A 14,278-nucleotide genomic window follows, 5' to 3' on the forward strand; every position below is an offset into this window, starting at 1 on the left:
GAGGATATTCAGTAATACATCACATTCCAGAACTTTTGTTGCTTATCTCTCATCTCTTTATTTCTTTGCTAAAGCCAATCTAGCTTTCCTGTACTTGCTCATGATTGGTTTAAATTGGTGGTATAGCTTCTAGATTTCAGCTCTCTAGATTTCAGCTTCTTCAAACGGTGGATTATGATACCTTCACCCCTTACTTTTAACCCTTTCATTCACAGTGGTCCTTTAGTCAAAATCCATGTTCTGGCTATTGCAAAGATTTCAATAGAATTCTAATTCTTCATTTGAACACATGCAGTCCACTGGAGTTGAAAACTGTATGTAAAAGTAAAATGAAGGTAAAAATAAATGTTTATGCCTAAAGAAGAGTAAAAACATCCTTAATGTTTTTAAATTTAAATTAAATCCATAATTTATTCATGAAAGGGTTAAGATTGTTGGTGATGTCACTTTCAGCTGTTGTTTTTGGGTTTTTCTTGTTTCTGTCATAAACTGCTGTTGTTTAACAAATACAAATACTGTCTTCACAGGTGAAACTAAACTCAAACCAAGAGTAGCTATTCAGAGCTATTAATTCTTTAAACAGTCAATCTAACAAGACATACCTGGGCAGCAAGAAACACCTATCGTGACTGATAGGTGTTTCTTGACATCATTGACATCATTTGAAAAACTGGATGGGTTCAAACAAAAGGTGCCATGTTCTAAGTTGTTTACAACATCTAGACGTAAATATGAGGAAATGAACGCTGAAATTCTGACCTGTTGTCTAATGTTGATCTTTTGATCTCAAACCCAAATGTCTTCAACGTGTAGTGAAAACAATAGAATTGGCTGTGTTCCAATGCTTTCAGAGGTGACTGTAAACTTTTAATTTTGTTATTTTTAAAACTATCTCTGCTTTACAGAATTTCTTTACATGTGACTAAGACTTTTGAACAATACTGCACATCATGTGTACATACAAGAAATGTGCATAGAAAATATATAAATGTGGCTTTCTCTAGACGCTTTAATAAGGCAGTATATAAACTGGATAGTGGGCACACGGTGGCTTAGTGGTTAGCACGTTCGCTTCACACCTCGTGCGTTCGATTCCCACCATAGCCCTGTGTTTGCAGAGTTTGCATGTTCTCCCCGTGCTGTGGGGGTTTCCTCCGGGTACTCTGGTTTCCTCCCCCAGTTCAAAGACATGCATGGTAGGCTGATTGGCATGTCCAAAGTGTCCATAGTGTGTGAATGTGTTTGTGATTGCGCCCTGCGATGGATTGGCACCCTGTCCAGGGTGTACCCCGCCTTGTGCCCGATACTCCCTGGGATAGGCTCCAAGTTCCCCGTGACCCTGAAAAGGATAAGCGGTATAGAAGATGGATGGATGGATAAACTGGATAGTTCGAACGACAGGCTTGCATATGACAGATCTCCACATATGATAAAGATCTTTTTATTTTTATTTTTAATGATCCCTTAAATGCACATGACAGTTAATAACTAAAGTATGAACACAAGATGCCATAAACCATTTTTGAACATGTGGTCTGCAATAGTATTCCATAATATTAATTCAGTACTACAATACAATAGAACACAAGAAGGGTTATTAGTTTATCGGATGCCATGAAAACATAGCAAGAATGCAGGAAGAACATTTTAATGGTACATTCCAAAGGTGTACTTACTGGCAGCTGTGCTTTATGAAGGTGTCCATAGTGTACCAGAATTCCCATGAGCACTTCCTCATATTTTTGGTCTGTTATGACTGTATAGTTCAATATATGGTTATAAAGAAATAAGGGTAATACAGGTTTGTACTTTTCGAAAATAAATGCTGCTTAGACTGTGCAGCTGACAGGAACTGTGTGTTTGAGAAAATGTATATGATGTATGCTAATTTTCATGTGTGTGTGTGTGTGTGTGTGTGTGTGTGTGTGTGTGTAAAGGGTGATTAATTGTATAAGTAATTGTGATTACTTGTGATTTAATTATGATTATGATTATTTAATTAATTATGATTAAATGTGCATAATTATATATATATATATATATATATATATATATATATATATATATATATATATATATATATATATATATATATATATATATATATACTGTTGTTGGCTAAATCGGAATGGCAGAATAATGAAACAACAGATGAAAATAAAAATAGAATAAGTGACAGTCCATGCATCATCACCCCTATTTATTGAACAGTATGAAATATAAACTCAGTGACCATTTTATTAGGTACATTCATGCAATTATCAAATCATCCAATAATCTGGAGGCAGCACAATGGTTAAAACGAGAAGAACAGGAATCTGAGACTACACTGGGCACAGAGTGACAGAAACTGGACAATTGAAAATTGGATAAACAACTTTAATTTCCAATTTCTATGAACCTGTACCGACTGGAGTATCAGATTCCTGTTCTTGGCTGACAGGAGCGGAACCCGAGCCCATCCTCCTCAAGGTTTTACTTCCGGTCAGATTGAACCAGTCTGGCCATTCTCCTCTGACCTCTCTCATCAACAAGGCGCCACAGAAATGCTGCGCGCTGGATGCTTTGATTTAAAATAAATAAATAAATAATTGTTTGCACCTTGCTCTAGTTACCTGTGAGTGAAAAAGTCAGTGATCCAAAAGTCACTATCCCCGCACCCTCCCACCCCCAATGAATGAGCAGATGTGTTTTTAATACAGTGATCACCGAGCATATACTGAAATACATAATCCATATACTGAAATACAAAATACATAATTTTTTCTTTATTTTTTCTGTTTCTTTTTACATTATCAGCTATATGTATAGATTTTCTCATCTCTGCAGGATAGCACCACAACCCTACTCATGCTACTAATGAAAAACAAATCAGTAAAAATGTACAATATGAGACACTATATGAAATCTAAAAAAAAAAAAAAAAAAAAAAGTTTGAATCTTATAAGGTGCAAAATATTTTTGCTGGAGAACTATGGGTCAGTAATTACACTACAGTTGCAATAAAATACTTAAGTTTTTTTTTTAATTGGCTGAAACGTGATTACTAAATACAAATTTAATTAACTTCCTTCATTCAAAACTTATCAGCATTTTTCTGGATGTGCCTAACAGAAAGAAAGAAAGACAGAAAAAAAAACGGGCACAATTTTGGAAACAGTACTAATCTTGAAAAAAATTAACAGTTAGCATAAACTAATAAGTTTCTTAACCTAGAACAAAGTTTAAATTTGTGTAAATGCTTGCAGCAACTGTATGAATTTTATTTCATTGATACCCTAATCACATTTACCTGACACTCATATTCAGATGCTCCTGAAGGCTAAATCGGGTGTGTGGACTCAATAAATTGGTTAATGTAAGACACTGGTAATTTACTTCATTCTAAAATAATTCTAGGACTTTATTCATCACAGTGTTCTCACGCATTTGGATATACTTTTTCTTTTAAGGAAGTGTTTCTTTTTTTTTTTCTCCAATGACTGTACCTGCAGTGATTGCTGTATAACGTGTATAACAGCATTCCAAGAGGGAAAGATGGAACACCTGATATTACTCAAAAGAAAATAGTCTAGTAGTCCAATACTACTACTACTGCTACTACTACTACTACAAATAATAATAATAATAATAATAATAATAATAATAATAATAATAATGCATGTGTGTATGTGTGTGTGAAAGAGAGAGAGAGAGAGAGAGAGAGAGAGAGAGTGCGCAATAAAGTCAGTTGCACATTGTTCATTTTTTCATATGTTTCTTGTACATTAATTGTAAATGTGTTGAAACTGTAGAAGCTCAAATATTTGGTAAATCAAAATAGATTGAATGAATATATGAATAAATACTGTAAATAATAATAATAAATGCCTATGTATGTATTTACACATTACGTTCTGAATAATTGTATAATAATTCTGAATAATTTTCAGATTATCAAATTAGAAATACTTCTAATATTTTTACATGAACATGCCAACACACACACACACACACACACACACACACACACACACACACACACACACACACACACACACACACACCCCTCACGTCTTTGTTCCTCCCTTATTTTGTTCTGGTTCCTGTAAATGACAAAGCACATAAATAAAAGGTCACGACGCATTTCGCTTTCAGTCTTTTCTTCCGACGCAGCCAGAAGAACCTCTACACTTCTGTACACCTAACACAGGTAATGATCTCATCTTTACCACAGATCTCACAGTTCATATCTTCTTTCCTCCCGGTTTTCTCTTTCTGACTTTTGGCTTACAACTGATTGTGTTTTTGATTATCACATTTTCAGAAACAATCTGCAGATCTACAAAATTATTTTGTTAAATATCTTCCACCTACAGCTCATATTACTACTAGTATCATTATTATTATTATTATTATTATTATTATTATCATAATTAATGATTGTGGTTCCTTTCCCCCAGCTGAAATGTGAAATGTAAAATAATAATACAGACAAATGGCGACCTGCCGAAATAACATCAAGAATACAGACATTTGTGCTCTCCAGCATCAATGTGCAATTTAATAATGAGGTGATGAAAAGCAGGTGATTTATAACAGCAGTGTGTGCTAAGAAGATAAAGGACTAGGATTGGGGATAAAGGTGTGTTACATACCTTTACAGCTTAATGTCGGATGCACACACTGCCACAGTGTCTTGTTGGAACAGGCTAGGTTAGTTATCATGAGGTGCAGGGGACAAAATGTAGACGGTTTTGTTTTGTAGAGCTCTGCACTTTCCATATTTACATGAATATGTTTGGAAAACACTTACAGTATACCTTCTAAGAAATAAAGGTATCAAGCTGTTTTGCTTGTTGCAGGGGAAGTAAAGTGAAATAAAAGCTAGTTAAAAGTACATCATATATACCTTCCCAGGTAAAAGGTCCAAAATGTGTATCTTTGATGTACAGTTTGCTCCCTTTATTTCTCAGAGTGTACAGTGAGGCAGAATATAAAAACCAGGCGTGATATAGCTGCAGGAGGAGCAGAAAAACATCTATCGGTCATTTACCTTCTCAAATGAATTCGAACTAAGACAAGCATGCAGTGCAGAAAGTCCATGACCTCCGAGTTCATAGCTTGAGTCGACTAACCAGTTCATCCTGTCACACAAATAGAACATAAGTATTGATTTCTCACTGCTTTTTTTTTTTTTTTTTTTTTGTTCTCCTTCTCTCTCATACATACAGTGAACTTGGAGCTTTTGACCCCCTCTTGGGGATTTCTTCATCCTTTTTCAGAGATTTGACTGGCTCCCACAGACATACTGTCTCATCTCATACATCAGAACGATTGAAAAAAAAAAGAAGGAAGACTAATAAAAAAGAAAAAAAGAAAAAGAAAGAAAGACTCATATTAAATCATGATGTGGAAGAATGCAAATATTTTGATAAGCAATTACAGTGGGGTCCAAAACTCTCAGGCCACTTTTTTTTTTCATTGAAATAAATAAAAACAAAATTTAAAGACTTGTATTTAAATACATTAAAAAAAATGTTAAAACAAAGAAAGTAAATATTCAATATCTTGAATATTTAATATTCAAGATATTGGTGTTGGGGAGGGTGGCGAATATAATATCTGACAGTTTTGACCTTGTGGGGACATTGGCTGTTTTTTTTTTTTTGTTTGTTTTTTTTCCTGAATTTATTTAAAAAAAAATTTCAAAAAGTGCAGCATTTTAATTTATTTATCTTTTTATGTAAGAGAGTCAAAAGGTTTCATTTTATTTACTGTGGGTTGGTTAGGGTTTAGGTGTAGACATAGAGTTAATTCATTGCATTAATAATGATGTCAGTGGAACGTCCTCACAAGGACAGTAAGACAAACGTGTGTGTGAGACAGGTTTAAACCTATTTCTTCATTTTCACCTAATCCCATATCCTCCTTTTATTGTCTTCACCTCTGCACATCATGTCCCTGACTGTCCCGTTCCCTGTGCTGATATAAATGTGTCTGTCTCTCGCAGTGCTTGGCTGAGATTTTGCTGTAATGGCTCGCTTCAGTCTCTGGGTTGCAGCGTTGAGCCTGGTTTGCCTCATCGCAGTGGTCACCTCCAACGATGGTTTGTATTCCTGGTTCAGGTTTTACAATTTCTACTTCAACACTAGAACTGTTGAGCACTCCAAACAACACAAAATCTCAGGCAAATATCTGTTATGGTTATTTAAGAAAGGGATCATTTCCCCAATGTCTCCATTGTCCGTAGTTGTCTCCACAATGTCCGTAGTTGTCTCCACAATGTCTCCACAATGTCTGTAGTTCACTGCTACAGAGGAACTCTCGATTCGTATTAAGGGACCCGGATAACAACGACAAATGGCTGTGTTAAATAAAGTTTTATTGCATACAGGCGATAGTCATTAGGCTTTTATTACAAGCTGGGATTTCAATCTTTCTCTCTCTCTCTCTCTAATCACACTTCTGCCAAAATGCAGAAAAGTAAGGTGAAAGTAGAAACAATTACCCTGTTAATAAATACTTCTCCTATTTAATAGCATTATTTATAACTTCTTCCATGTGCTTATAATTGGTTCTCCATCTCTCTCTCGCTCTCTCAGTTCCACAGATGACCACCAGTGAGAACGTCTGTCCCCAGTTCTTCAATGAAGGCTCCACCATGACTATTTCACGGGTCTTTGACATGGTCGCAATCAAATTCAGGGATTATGTGCCGGTGTGTATCTCCTTTCTGGCAAAATGTCTGTCGACACAGACATGCATACATACTGTATGTTATGTCAGGTGTTTTTTTTGTTTTGTTTTGTTTTTTTCTGCTCCTGTGCTGTGTTTCCTGTAACTGAAGCTGGCATGAGCACTGACAAGGCACTTTATATTTTGACACATTTCTCAGCCATACATTTGTACCAGTCACAACAGTGTGTAGCTAAAGCACACAACTTCTCTCTCTCTCTCTCTCTCTCTCTCTCTCTCTCTCTCTCAGTTTTCATGTTTGTTTTTTTTCAGTCTTTCATGGGCTTTATTGGCATGACAAATAATTAAACATTTGTATTGCCAAAGCAAGTACAAGGAAGGGTAATGTAAAACCAAGAGAACTAAAGTATAACCAACAAAAGGATATAAAATATAATCAAAGACTTGATTATAGACACGGTGTCTAAAAAGTCTTGATATATAGGGGACTATTGCATCACGCTGATTGTGACTTCATCAGTGGATGTTCGTGGACGTCCACTTCTTGGTTGGTCCACAAGGCTTACAGTCTTTTTTGAATATATTAATAAGTTATATATTATTTATGTATGTAACATATCAGATGACAATTTTGCTAAAAAAAAGTGTTCATTTCCCCTATGTATGCATTTTTGAAACTCTGTAGATTTAAAAAAAAAAAAAAAAAAACCCAAAACAAGTGTACATAAATTAAAGACAATATAAAGGCACTATATAAAGAATCAATGAAAAATAAGGGTAAAATGACAGTATAAAAGTGAAATAACTAATAAAGGTAAGAACAATCATAACAATTATAAGAGAAACAAACGGGAGGCAGATCACTCACTGTCCCTCATATCGTGGCAGGCCGAGATATAACGTGCTGCCAATATACAGTGTCTTTATGTTCTCCTAGTTCTCACTGTCTCACACACAATGTTTAGGGTGTATACTTAATTTGGGGTTTTTTATAACCTCTCCCCCCCCCTCTCTATAGGACCTGGGCACTGAGCTGATGCGTGACTTCATGAAGTATGCTGATAGTGACCGGGATGACCGTCTGAACCTAGCTGAATGTCAGCATCTCGTTGATTTCATCAAGCATAGGACCCCAGTCCAGCAAAGAAAGTAGCTTAAACGTTTGGATGTTATAAAAGAAGCAGATGCCTCAAGTGGATTTTAACAGATACACAGAATAAGAGCTTAAAATACTAGATAGATAGATTATATGTATATAATTTATTTTGTAGCAATTAGGATAATATACTACAACTGACCTAAGTTTACTTATAGGCAAGAGAAAGATTCTGATGTGACTGATTCATGCAGGAATAAACTCTCATTAAAATGGGAAGTCTTGAACTGGGTGTTTACTGATAGAAAGATCTGCATTTGTTTAAAAGTGTTGTATGAACATGCACATATATTGCGTATTTGGAATTTCAGCCTTTAAAGAGGTGCCATGAGTCACACTTCAACTCTCTCTCTCTCTCTCTCTCTCTCTCTCTCTCTCTCTCTCTCTCTCTCTATATATATATATATATATATATATATATATATATATATATATATATATATATATATATATATATATATATATCTTTTTCTCTCATGGTTACATAAAATTCTCTCACATTTACTACTTGACCAGTCACCCACATATAATAAGCATTCGTATTCACTCATTGTAATTTTCACATAGACATAAAGTCTATCAAGATGTTAGAAGTAACTTGAACTGAATGAGAGGTGAAACTACTGAAGATGAGAACATTTTAGATGTACATGAGAAGTAAAGTTTGAATTATGGCACTGTTTCACATATGGACACACACATACAGACTAGAAACTGTGCTGTCAGAAACAGGAACAGAAATATCAGCGATAAATCTATAGGCAGGTTTATAATCGTAAAGTGCTGGCACAGGGGGGGGGGGGGGGGGGGGACAAGCTCTTTCCCAGCGGAGAATCTTTCAGCAAAGAGAAAAGCCACACAACCTCATCAGTCATTTCCATCAGCACTTTAGCAAAACACTTAGGACAATATACATTATTAACCGGCGCTGATTATTTGGTCTGAAATATTAATGAACTGAAAGATCAACGGACCTGAAAACGAAACATAGAGGATGCCTGAGCAAAGTTTCAAATTAGAAAAGAGCTGAAGCAGAGACGCGTGAGAGCAGCACACAGGTATGTATACCAGAAACAGATGGTTCAGTAAAAAGTGAACATTAAAAGAAACAAATATCTCTGACCTGGAAAGTGCATGAGGCTCCTAATAAATACCTCCTGAAGGAGCCGCACATATAAAACCCAAACTCAGCGGGTGGTGAGGTGTAGATGCTCCACATGCAGCTTTATAAGCTGACCTCTGACCTCACCTGTTCCCTTAGCAACAGCTCTCCTCTCAGGCTTCCTGACAAACAGCTGAAAGGGTATGCATGCATCTTTTACTCTGACTGTCCTTTTTTTAATTTTATTTTATTTTTTTTACCAGTCATGATTGATTTATCTGTAAAATCATGTTTCCCTGCACTGAGAAAAGAACTCAAAACTCACACATAAAGACACACAAACATAGAAGATGAAGAACACCTTCTGTGTTGAAGTTATAGAGAAATTAAACACAACAGGGCGTGCTGTTAAAGGACAACAATCAACAACGGAGTGATGTGATCCAGCCCGATGCAAAGCGCAGTTACTGTTATCACCCCAAAGTTGATTTGACATTAACAGCACATTCTGAAGAGTTTTATTCCACTTATACCTGCCAAGAATGATGAATTTGGCTTTATTACAAAGCAATAAGTCGTCCGTTTTAACATTTTATCGTTACATTTAATGTTGCGGAACACTAGCGAGACAAGTCGGTTCCTGTTATTGCTGATATCACAGCTTTAAACAGTCATTCCCTCAACAGCCTCGTTTTTTTCTCTCTTGAAGTGAATATCAATATAGCCATCACTCACTTCCTGTTCACCTCTTATATAAAGCACAAGGTTCATTATGTTACTTACAAAGTCTTGCCAGTAGTTTGCTCTCATGTAAGAACTTAGCCTTTTGTATTTTTATTCCCTTACTGTGTTTGACCCTTGCTCTGACTTTTTTACTACTCTTTTACTACTCTCTCATATCCCATTATATTTATGACGGACCTTTCAACAAGAATATAAAGATAAATAACAAGTGACATACTGAGTATTGTTTTCTGCTACAAAAAGTCCAACTGTAACATTATAAAAAAAATATATATTTGTTTGCATTCAAACAAATATGAAGTATTTCAGTAAGAAATATACTTTTTTGGTATGTGCACTTGTGTGTGTCTGTGTGTGTGTGTGTGTGAGAGAGAGAGAGAGAGAGAGAGAGAGAGAGAGAGAGAGAGAGAGAGCACTGAGCAAATGGCACTTTTTAATGCAGCATAAGTAACTGATGTGTACCATTTTATCGGTAAAATACTGGAAACAGGCAGGAGACCGCAAAAGTCTTTTTTTTATTTTTTAAAAAATTTTTTACGCGCTTTCAATTTTTCGACAACAGAAATGCACAAAAAGTGGATGGAAACTTGGCAAATGATAACAAAAACTCAACATCCATTCTCTTCTCTCTTCTGGAATATGCTTCTTCGGTGTTTACACTGCTTTTCAAAACAGCTTTCTGTGCTATAGCGTCACCACTCTCACCCATTCGTGCAACAGCAGCGTCTCCAGGCACGTGATCTAAAGCGCAAATCTCTCTGGATGGCCCGTTTCATTGCAGAAAAAAATCTACACACTGGATGAAAAAAAAAAGCCTCATTTTGTTCCAATAGTGTGTTCCTGCAATACCAGACGGTGAAGTTTCAGGACCACAGTCCTAGGACCGCATTACTAGGACCCTAGTTTTTTATGAGAGCGCCACCTACTGAATTGGAGAACCGCAATCCTTTTGGAGGACCAAAAAAAGTGCAACCAAGGCAGCAGTTCCACCAAATACTAACTACTTATAGTTATATTACACTTAAATACTACCTTTTTCTTGCAACTCAACTTGGTTGCTAAGAGCGGCATGTTGAGAAATGTGTGTGCCCAATTAGTATAATTAACTCATCAAGGAAATTAAAGAAGGAATCATATGCTATGGCCTTTTCAGTCACTAGATCTCAACCACATATTTTAAAGTACAGAGGCAAGACACAGAGATGACTCTGGGGGCAGATTCAAGACTGTGTATATGTTATAAAATAGTACATAACAACAATTGAACACACACACACACACACACACACACACACACACACACACACACAAACCCATTTATTCATCAGATGCCACATGCATAGAACTTCTGTCTTCACCGACTCCTGAGAGAGAGAAAGACGGAGTGAGAGAGAGAGAGAGAGAGAGAGAATGAAATAAGGCACATTTACTTGAACATGTCACGAGGGAGTCCAGGGATGCAGATACAAAATGCAGAACTTCTTTATTGGGAGACAGACACAGGGAACAGGCTTGGGAGACAAACACAAGGAATAAACACACTAGGCACCGGAGCTAGTAGTAAAACTAGGAAAGAAACCCTAAGAAAACACAAAATATAAACAACCAGTGCATAAACCAAACACTAACAAATGTGAGAACTCAGAAACGCAAACAGAACCTGACTTTATGTGATGCTCCAGCAACTGAAGAGAAAAACCAGGGAACTTAAACAGAGCACTAATCAATCAGGGAAATGAAAACACATGAGAACGGAGGGAGAAGATAGAAGAAGAAGTTCAGTTTCCTGCAAAGACAAATTCTGCAGCACAGCCAGGCTATATATGATGGCCGATCAAAAGAAAATGGTTCATTTAAATATACACAGGTCTGCACACAAGCAGCATACAGTATAGTATACAGTAGGGTTTGAAAGTGCAGGAGCAGGAACATGCACAGATACATTATATTGTTAGGCATAACTCTGGAAATAGAACACCACAGATGATCTGCACTTCATCTGTGAAGTTCAGTTGCGTTGGTGTTCCATGCAGTACTGACTTCAGATAAGCAAGAAGGGTTTCCTATTGTTCTTCACTGTCGAGGTAGAGAGGCACCCGGGAAGAGGACTTCTGAGGAAACCACTTTGAAGGGTACACCCTATAGGCAAATTATTTTGTACTAATAGAATTTTTAAATGTATTGTGTGCTAACAAAACATAAAGGCAGTTGTTTGGATTCATTGCTCAAATGGAATTGATCATAACATCCAGGCTGCTTTTCATGCATCATAACTCGATTTGCATTTCCCGAGAGAATGTTTGCAAACTTTATGTTCGTGGAGAACTGCATGATTGAAACGACTCTCTAAATGTGGTTCGACTTTGCCCAACTTTGTTTGGTCTGTGAAATAAAGCCGAACTACAGAAGAAGTCCTTGCAGCACGTGGTGCATTTCTTCAGTTCAGGCAAGGATCTCCGTTCTTGGATTGTTATGTGCTTCTTGAAAAAGAGAGAGCCCAAGTGGTGAAATGAAATATTTTAAATTCAGTTCATAAACATACGTAGACATAAATTAGGCCTAAGCCTAGGACTTGATTTTAAAAAAAAATCTTCTGTCATATTATTTCCTACATCTGAGCTAAATCGGTGTCCTTGAAATCACTTCATATAGACTATACAGTATATGACAGAATCTAACACGTGGTATTTTAATAGTCAATTATTATGCAGGCCGTTCTGTTATTTGTGACTATTAAAAATGTCAAATGTCTCATTCGACGTTACAAAAACAATGTCAAAATGAAGAGACGTGCTGATAACATGTATTGTGGGGTGAACAGGCAGTCAGCACATTGTAAATATTAAGATAATCTTAACTTAATTAAAATGGTAAAACAATGAACAATTAAACAATCTTTCAAAATGAAGACGGTAGCATTTAATGTAGCTGACAGACACGTCATATCGACACGCTTTTATCAGATTTTTAAGTTCAATGCGCCGGCTAGGATTTATTATCATACTCATTAAGTCCACACATAGTTGCGGCTTGCCAGTCGCACTACAGTTTCATTGAACGAATATGCTAACAGTTTGTTTTACCGCATTAGAAGCTAATATATTATGGTTTCTATATAGTGCGTTTAAGACTATAGTCATCAACGCTCGGTCACTTCAACTATGTTAACTTTGCTGTCCAATTCCATGCATCACAATTGTTTTTAATGTTAAATAAATAAAAATGGATTCACATTTGGTACTCACACTTTGATTGTCGTTCATGTTCGATGTTGCCAGAAAAAAATGCCGTCACTCGTGCTCTAATTCGTTAGGTGACGTTGTCAATAAAAACCTAGGGTCCCTAGAAATGGGGTCCTAGGACTGCGGTCCTGAAAACGCAGCCTCCGGTATTGCAGGATCATGCAACTCCTTTGTCGCGCCCGGTATGAATAGCTCCATAGGGATTGATTGTTTCGATTCAAGAGCGTCATCACGTCAAACATTCGCATCGCTATAGACTATAAACCTTTCCAGTTTCACAAATACCCTTAGACCTGCATTTGCAATAAGTTTTGAGTTAATAGTTTTTCTGTTCTTTTCTCAGCACAGAAAATATATATATATATATATATATATATATATATATATATATATATATATATATATATATATGTGAGAGGATGTGTGAGGATATGTGTGGATGTGTGTGGGTGTGTGCATTTACAGATCTTATACAAAAAAAAAGACTCCCATTCAACACTTTATCTCTCACAGTCAAACAACGCGCTCTCATAGTCACACAAAAGGCTCTTGCATACACCACCTTACCTAGCACATACAAAATAGTGGTTTCATATTCACCTGGAACAAGTGAATGTGAGAAGTAAATCACGGTATGTGCATAAAAATAAAAGATAATGTGGATAATATAAGCGCATTCTGTGTGCATATGTGAGAGACAATATTTTGAAAATGACACCTGTATTCCCTCCTTCACATTTTTTCTTTTATGCTTGTGGCTTTTCAGATGCGCCAGTGGCATTCACTTTTGGCCCTTTGTTTTTGTCTCTGACTTCAGTGATAGTGTATGGCTGACAAATCCAAGCAGCTGAACTGAAGGCGGCAGATGAGCACACACAATTATAGGAAAACGACAGAAATAAACACGGCAGGGAAAGAACCGATCGGACGGGAAGAAGGGCAACATTAAGGTTGAAAGAAAGCAGAGCAAATAAGAGGAGAGCGAATGAGAGAGGCACATTCCTATTCCTCCTGCTCCTCCTCCTCTATTCCTTCTTTTCTCTACCTCGCTCTTAGTTCAAAACAACCGCTCAAGAGCTCACAGGTGGCTTCGAACTCAGAGTAAAAAAAAGAAAAGAAAAACAGCCCCTATACCCCCCTCCCCCCAACCCAAAATGCAGTGCTAAGCAATCAACACTCACTTTTAAAGCAGTTCTATTTCAAGCCATTAGTGTCCATCTGGAGTTAACTCAATCTGCACTAAAGTAATGTTCACACACCAACACAGCGTCAGAGAGGAAGGATATACACAAGCATGTGCACGCACCACTAATACAATTGATAAAGAATAATAAAACGCATTCCAATTCCTAATAA

General features: G+C 36.6%; 1 protein-coding gene across 1 annotated transcript; it reads left to right on the forward strand.

The window, feature by feature from the left end:
- The first annotated feature begins 4,068 nt into the window (after positions 1–4,068).
- si:dkey-247k7.2 (uncharacterized protein LOC797677 homolog) lies at positions 4,069–8,053 on the forward strand. The gene is made up of 4 exons (XM_017468175.3): positions 4,069–4,192; positions 5,993–6,088; positions 6,585–6,700; positions 7,697–8,053. Exons 2-4 carry the CDS (start codon positions 6,016–6,018, stop codon positions 7,829–7,831), a joined length of 324 nt encoding a protein of 107 aa, XP_017323664.1. The 5' UTR covers positions 4,069–4,192; positions 5,993–6,015; the 3' UTR covers positions 7,832–8,053.
- Positions 8,054–14,278: the final 6,225 nt, after the last annotated feature.

The sequence above is a fragment of the Ictalurus punctatus genome, chromosome 1 (genome assembly GCF_001660625.3).
Source record: "Ictalurus punctatus breed USDA103 chromosome 1, Coco_2.0, whole genome shotgun sequence".
NCBI lineage: Eukaryota > Metazoa > Chordata > Actinopteri > Siluriformes > Ictaluridae > Ictalurus > Ictalurus punctatus.

Coding starts and splice junctions, on each gene's coding strand:
- si:dkey-247k7.2 (XM_017468175.3), top strand. CDS start 6,016: ATGGCTCGCTTCAGTCTCTGGGTTGCAGCGTTGAGCCTGGTTTGCCTC. Junction 6,089..6,584: donor AGTGGTCACCTCCAACGATG/GTTTGTATTCCT, acceptor TCGCTCTCTCAG/TTCCACAGATGACCACCAGT. Junction 6,701..7,696: donor AATTCAGGGATTATGTGCCG/GTGTGTATCTCC, acceptor CCCTCTCTATAG/GACCTGGGCACTGAGCTGAT.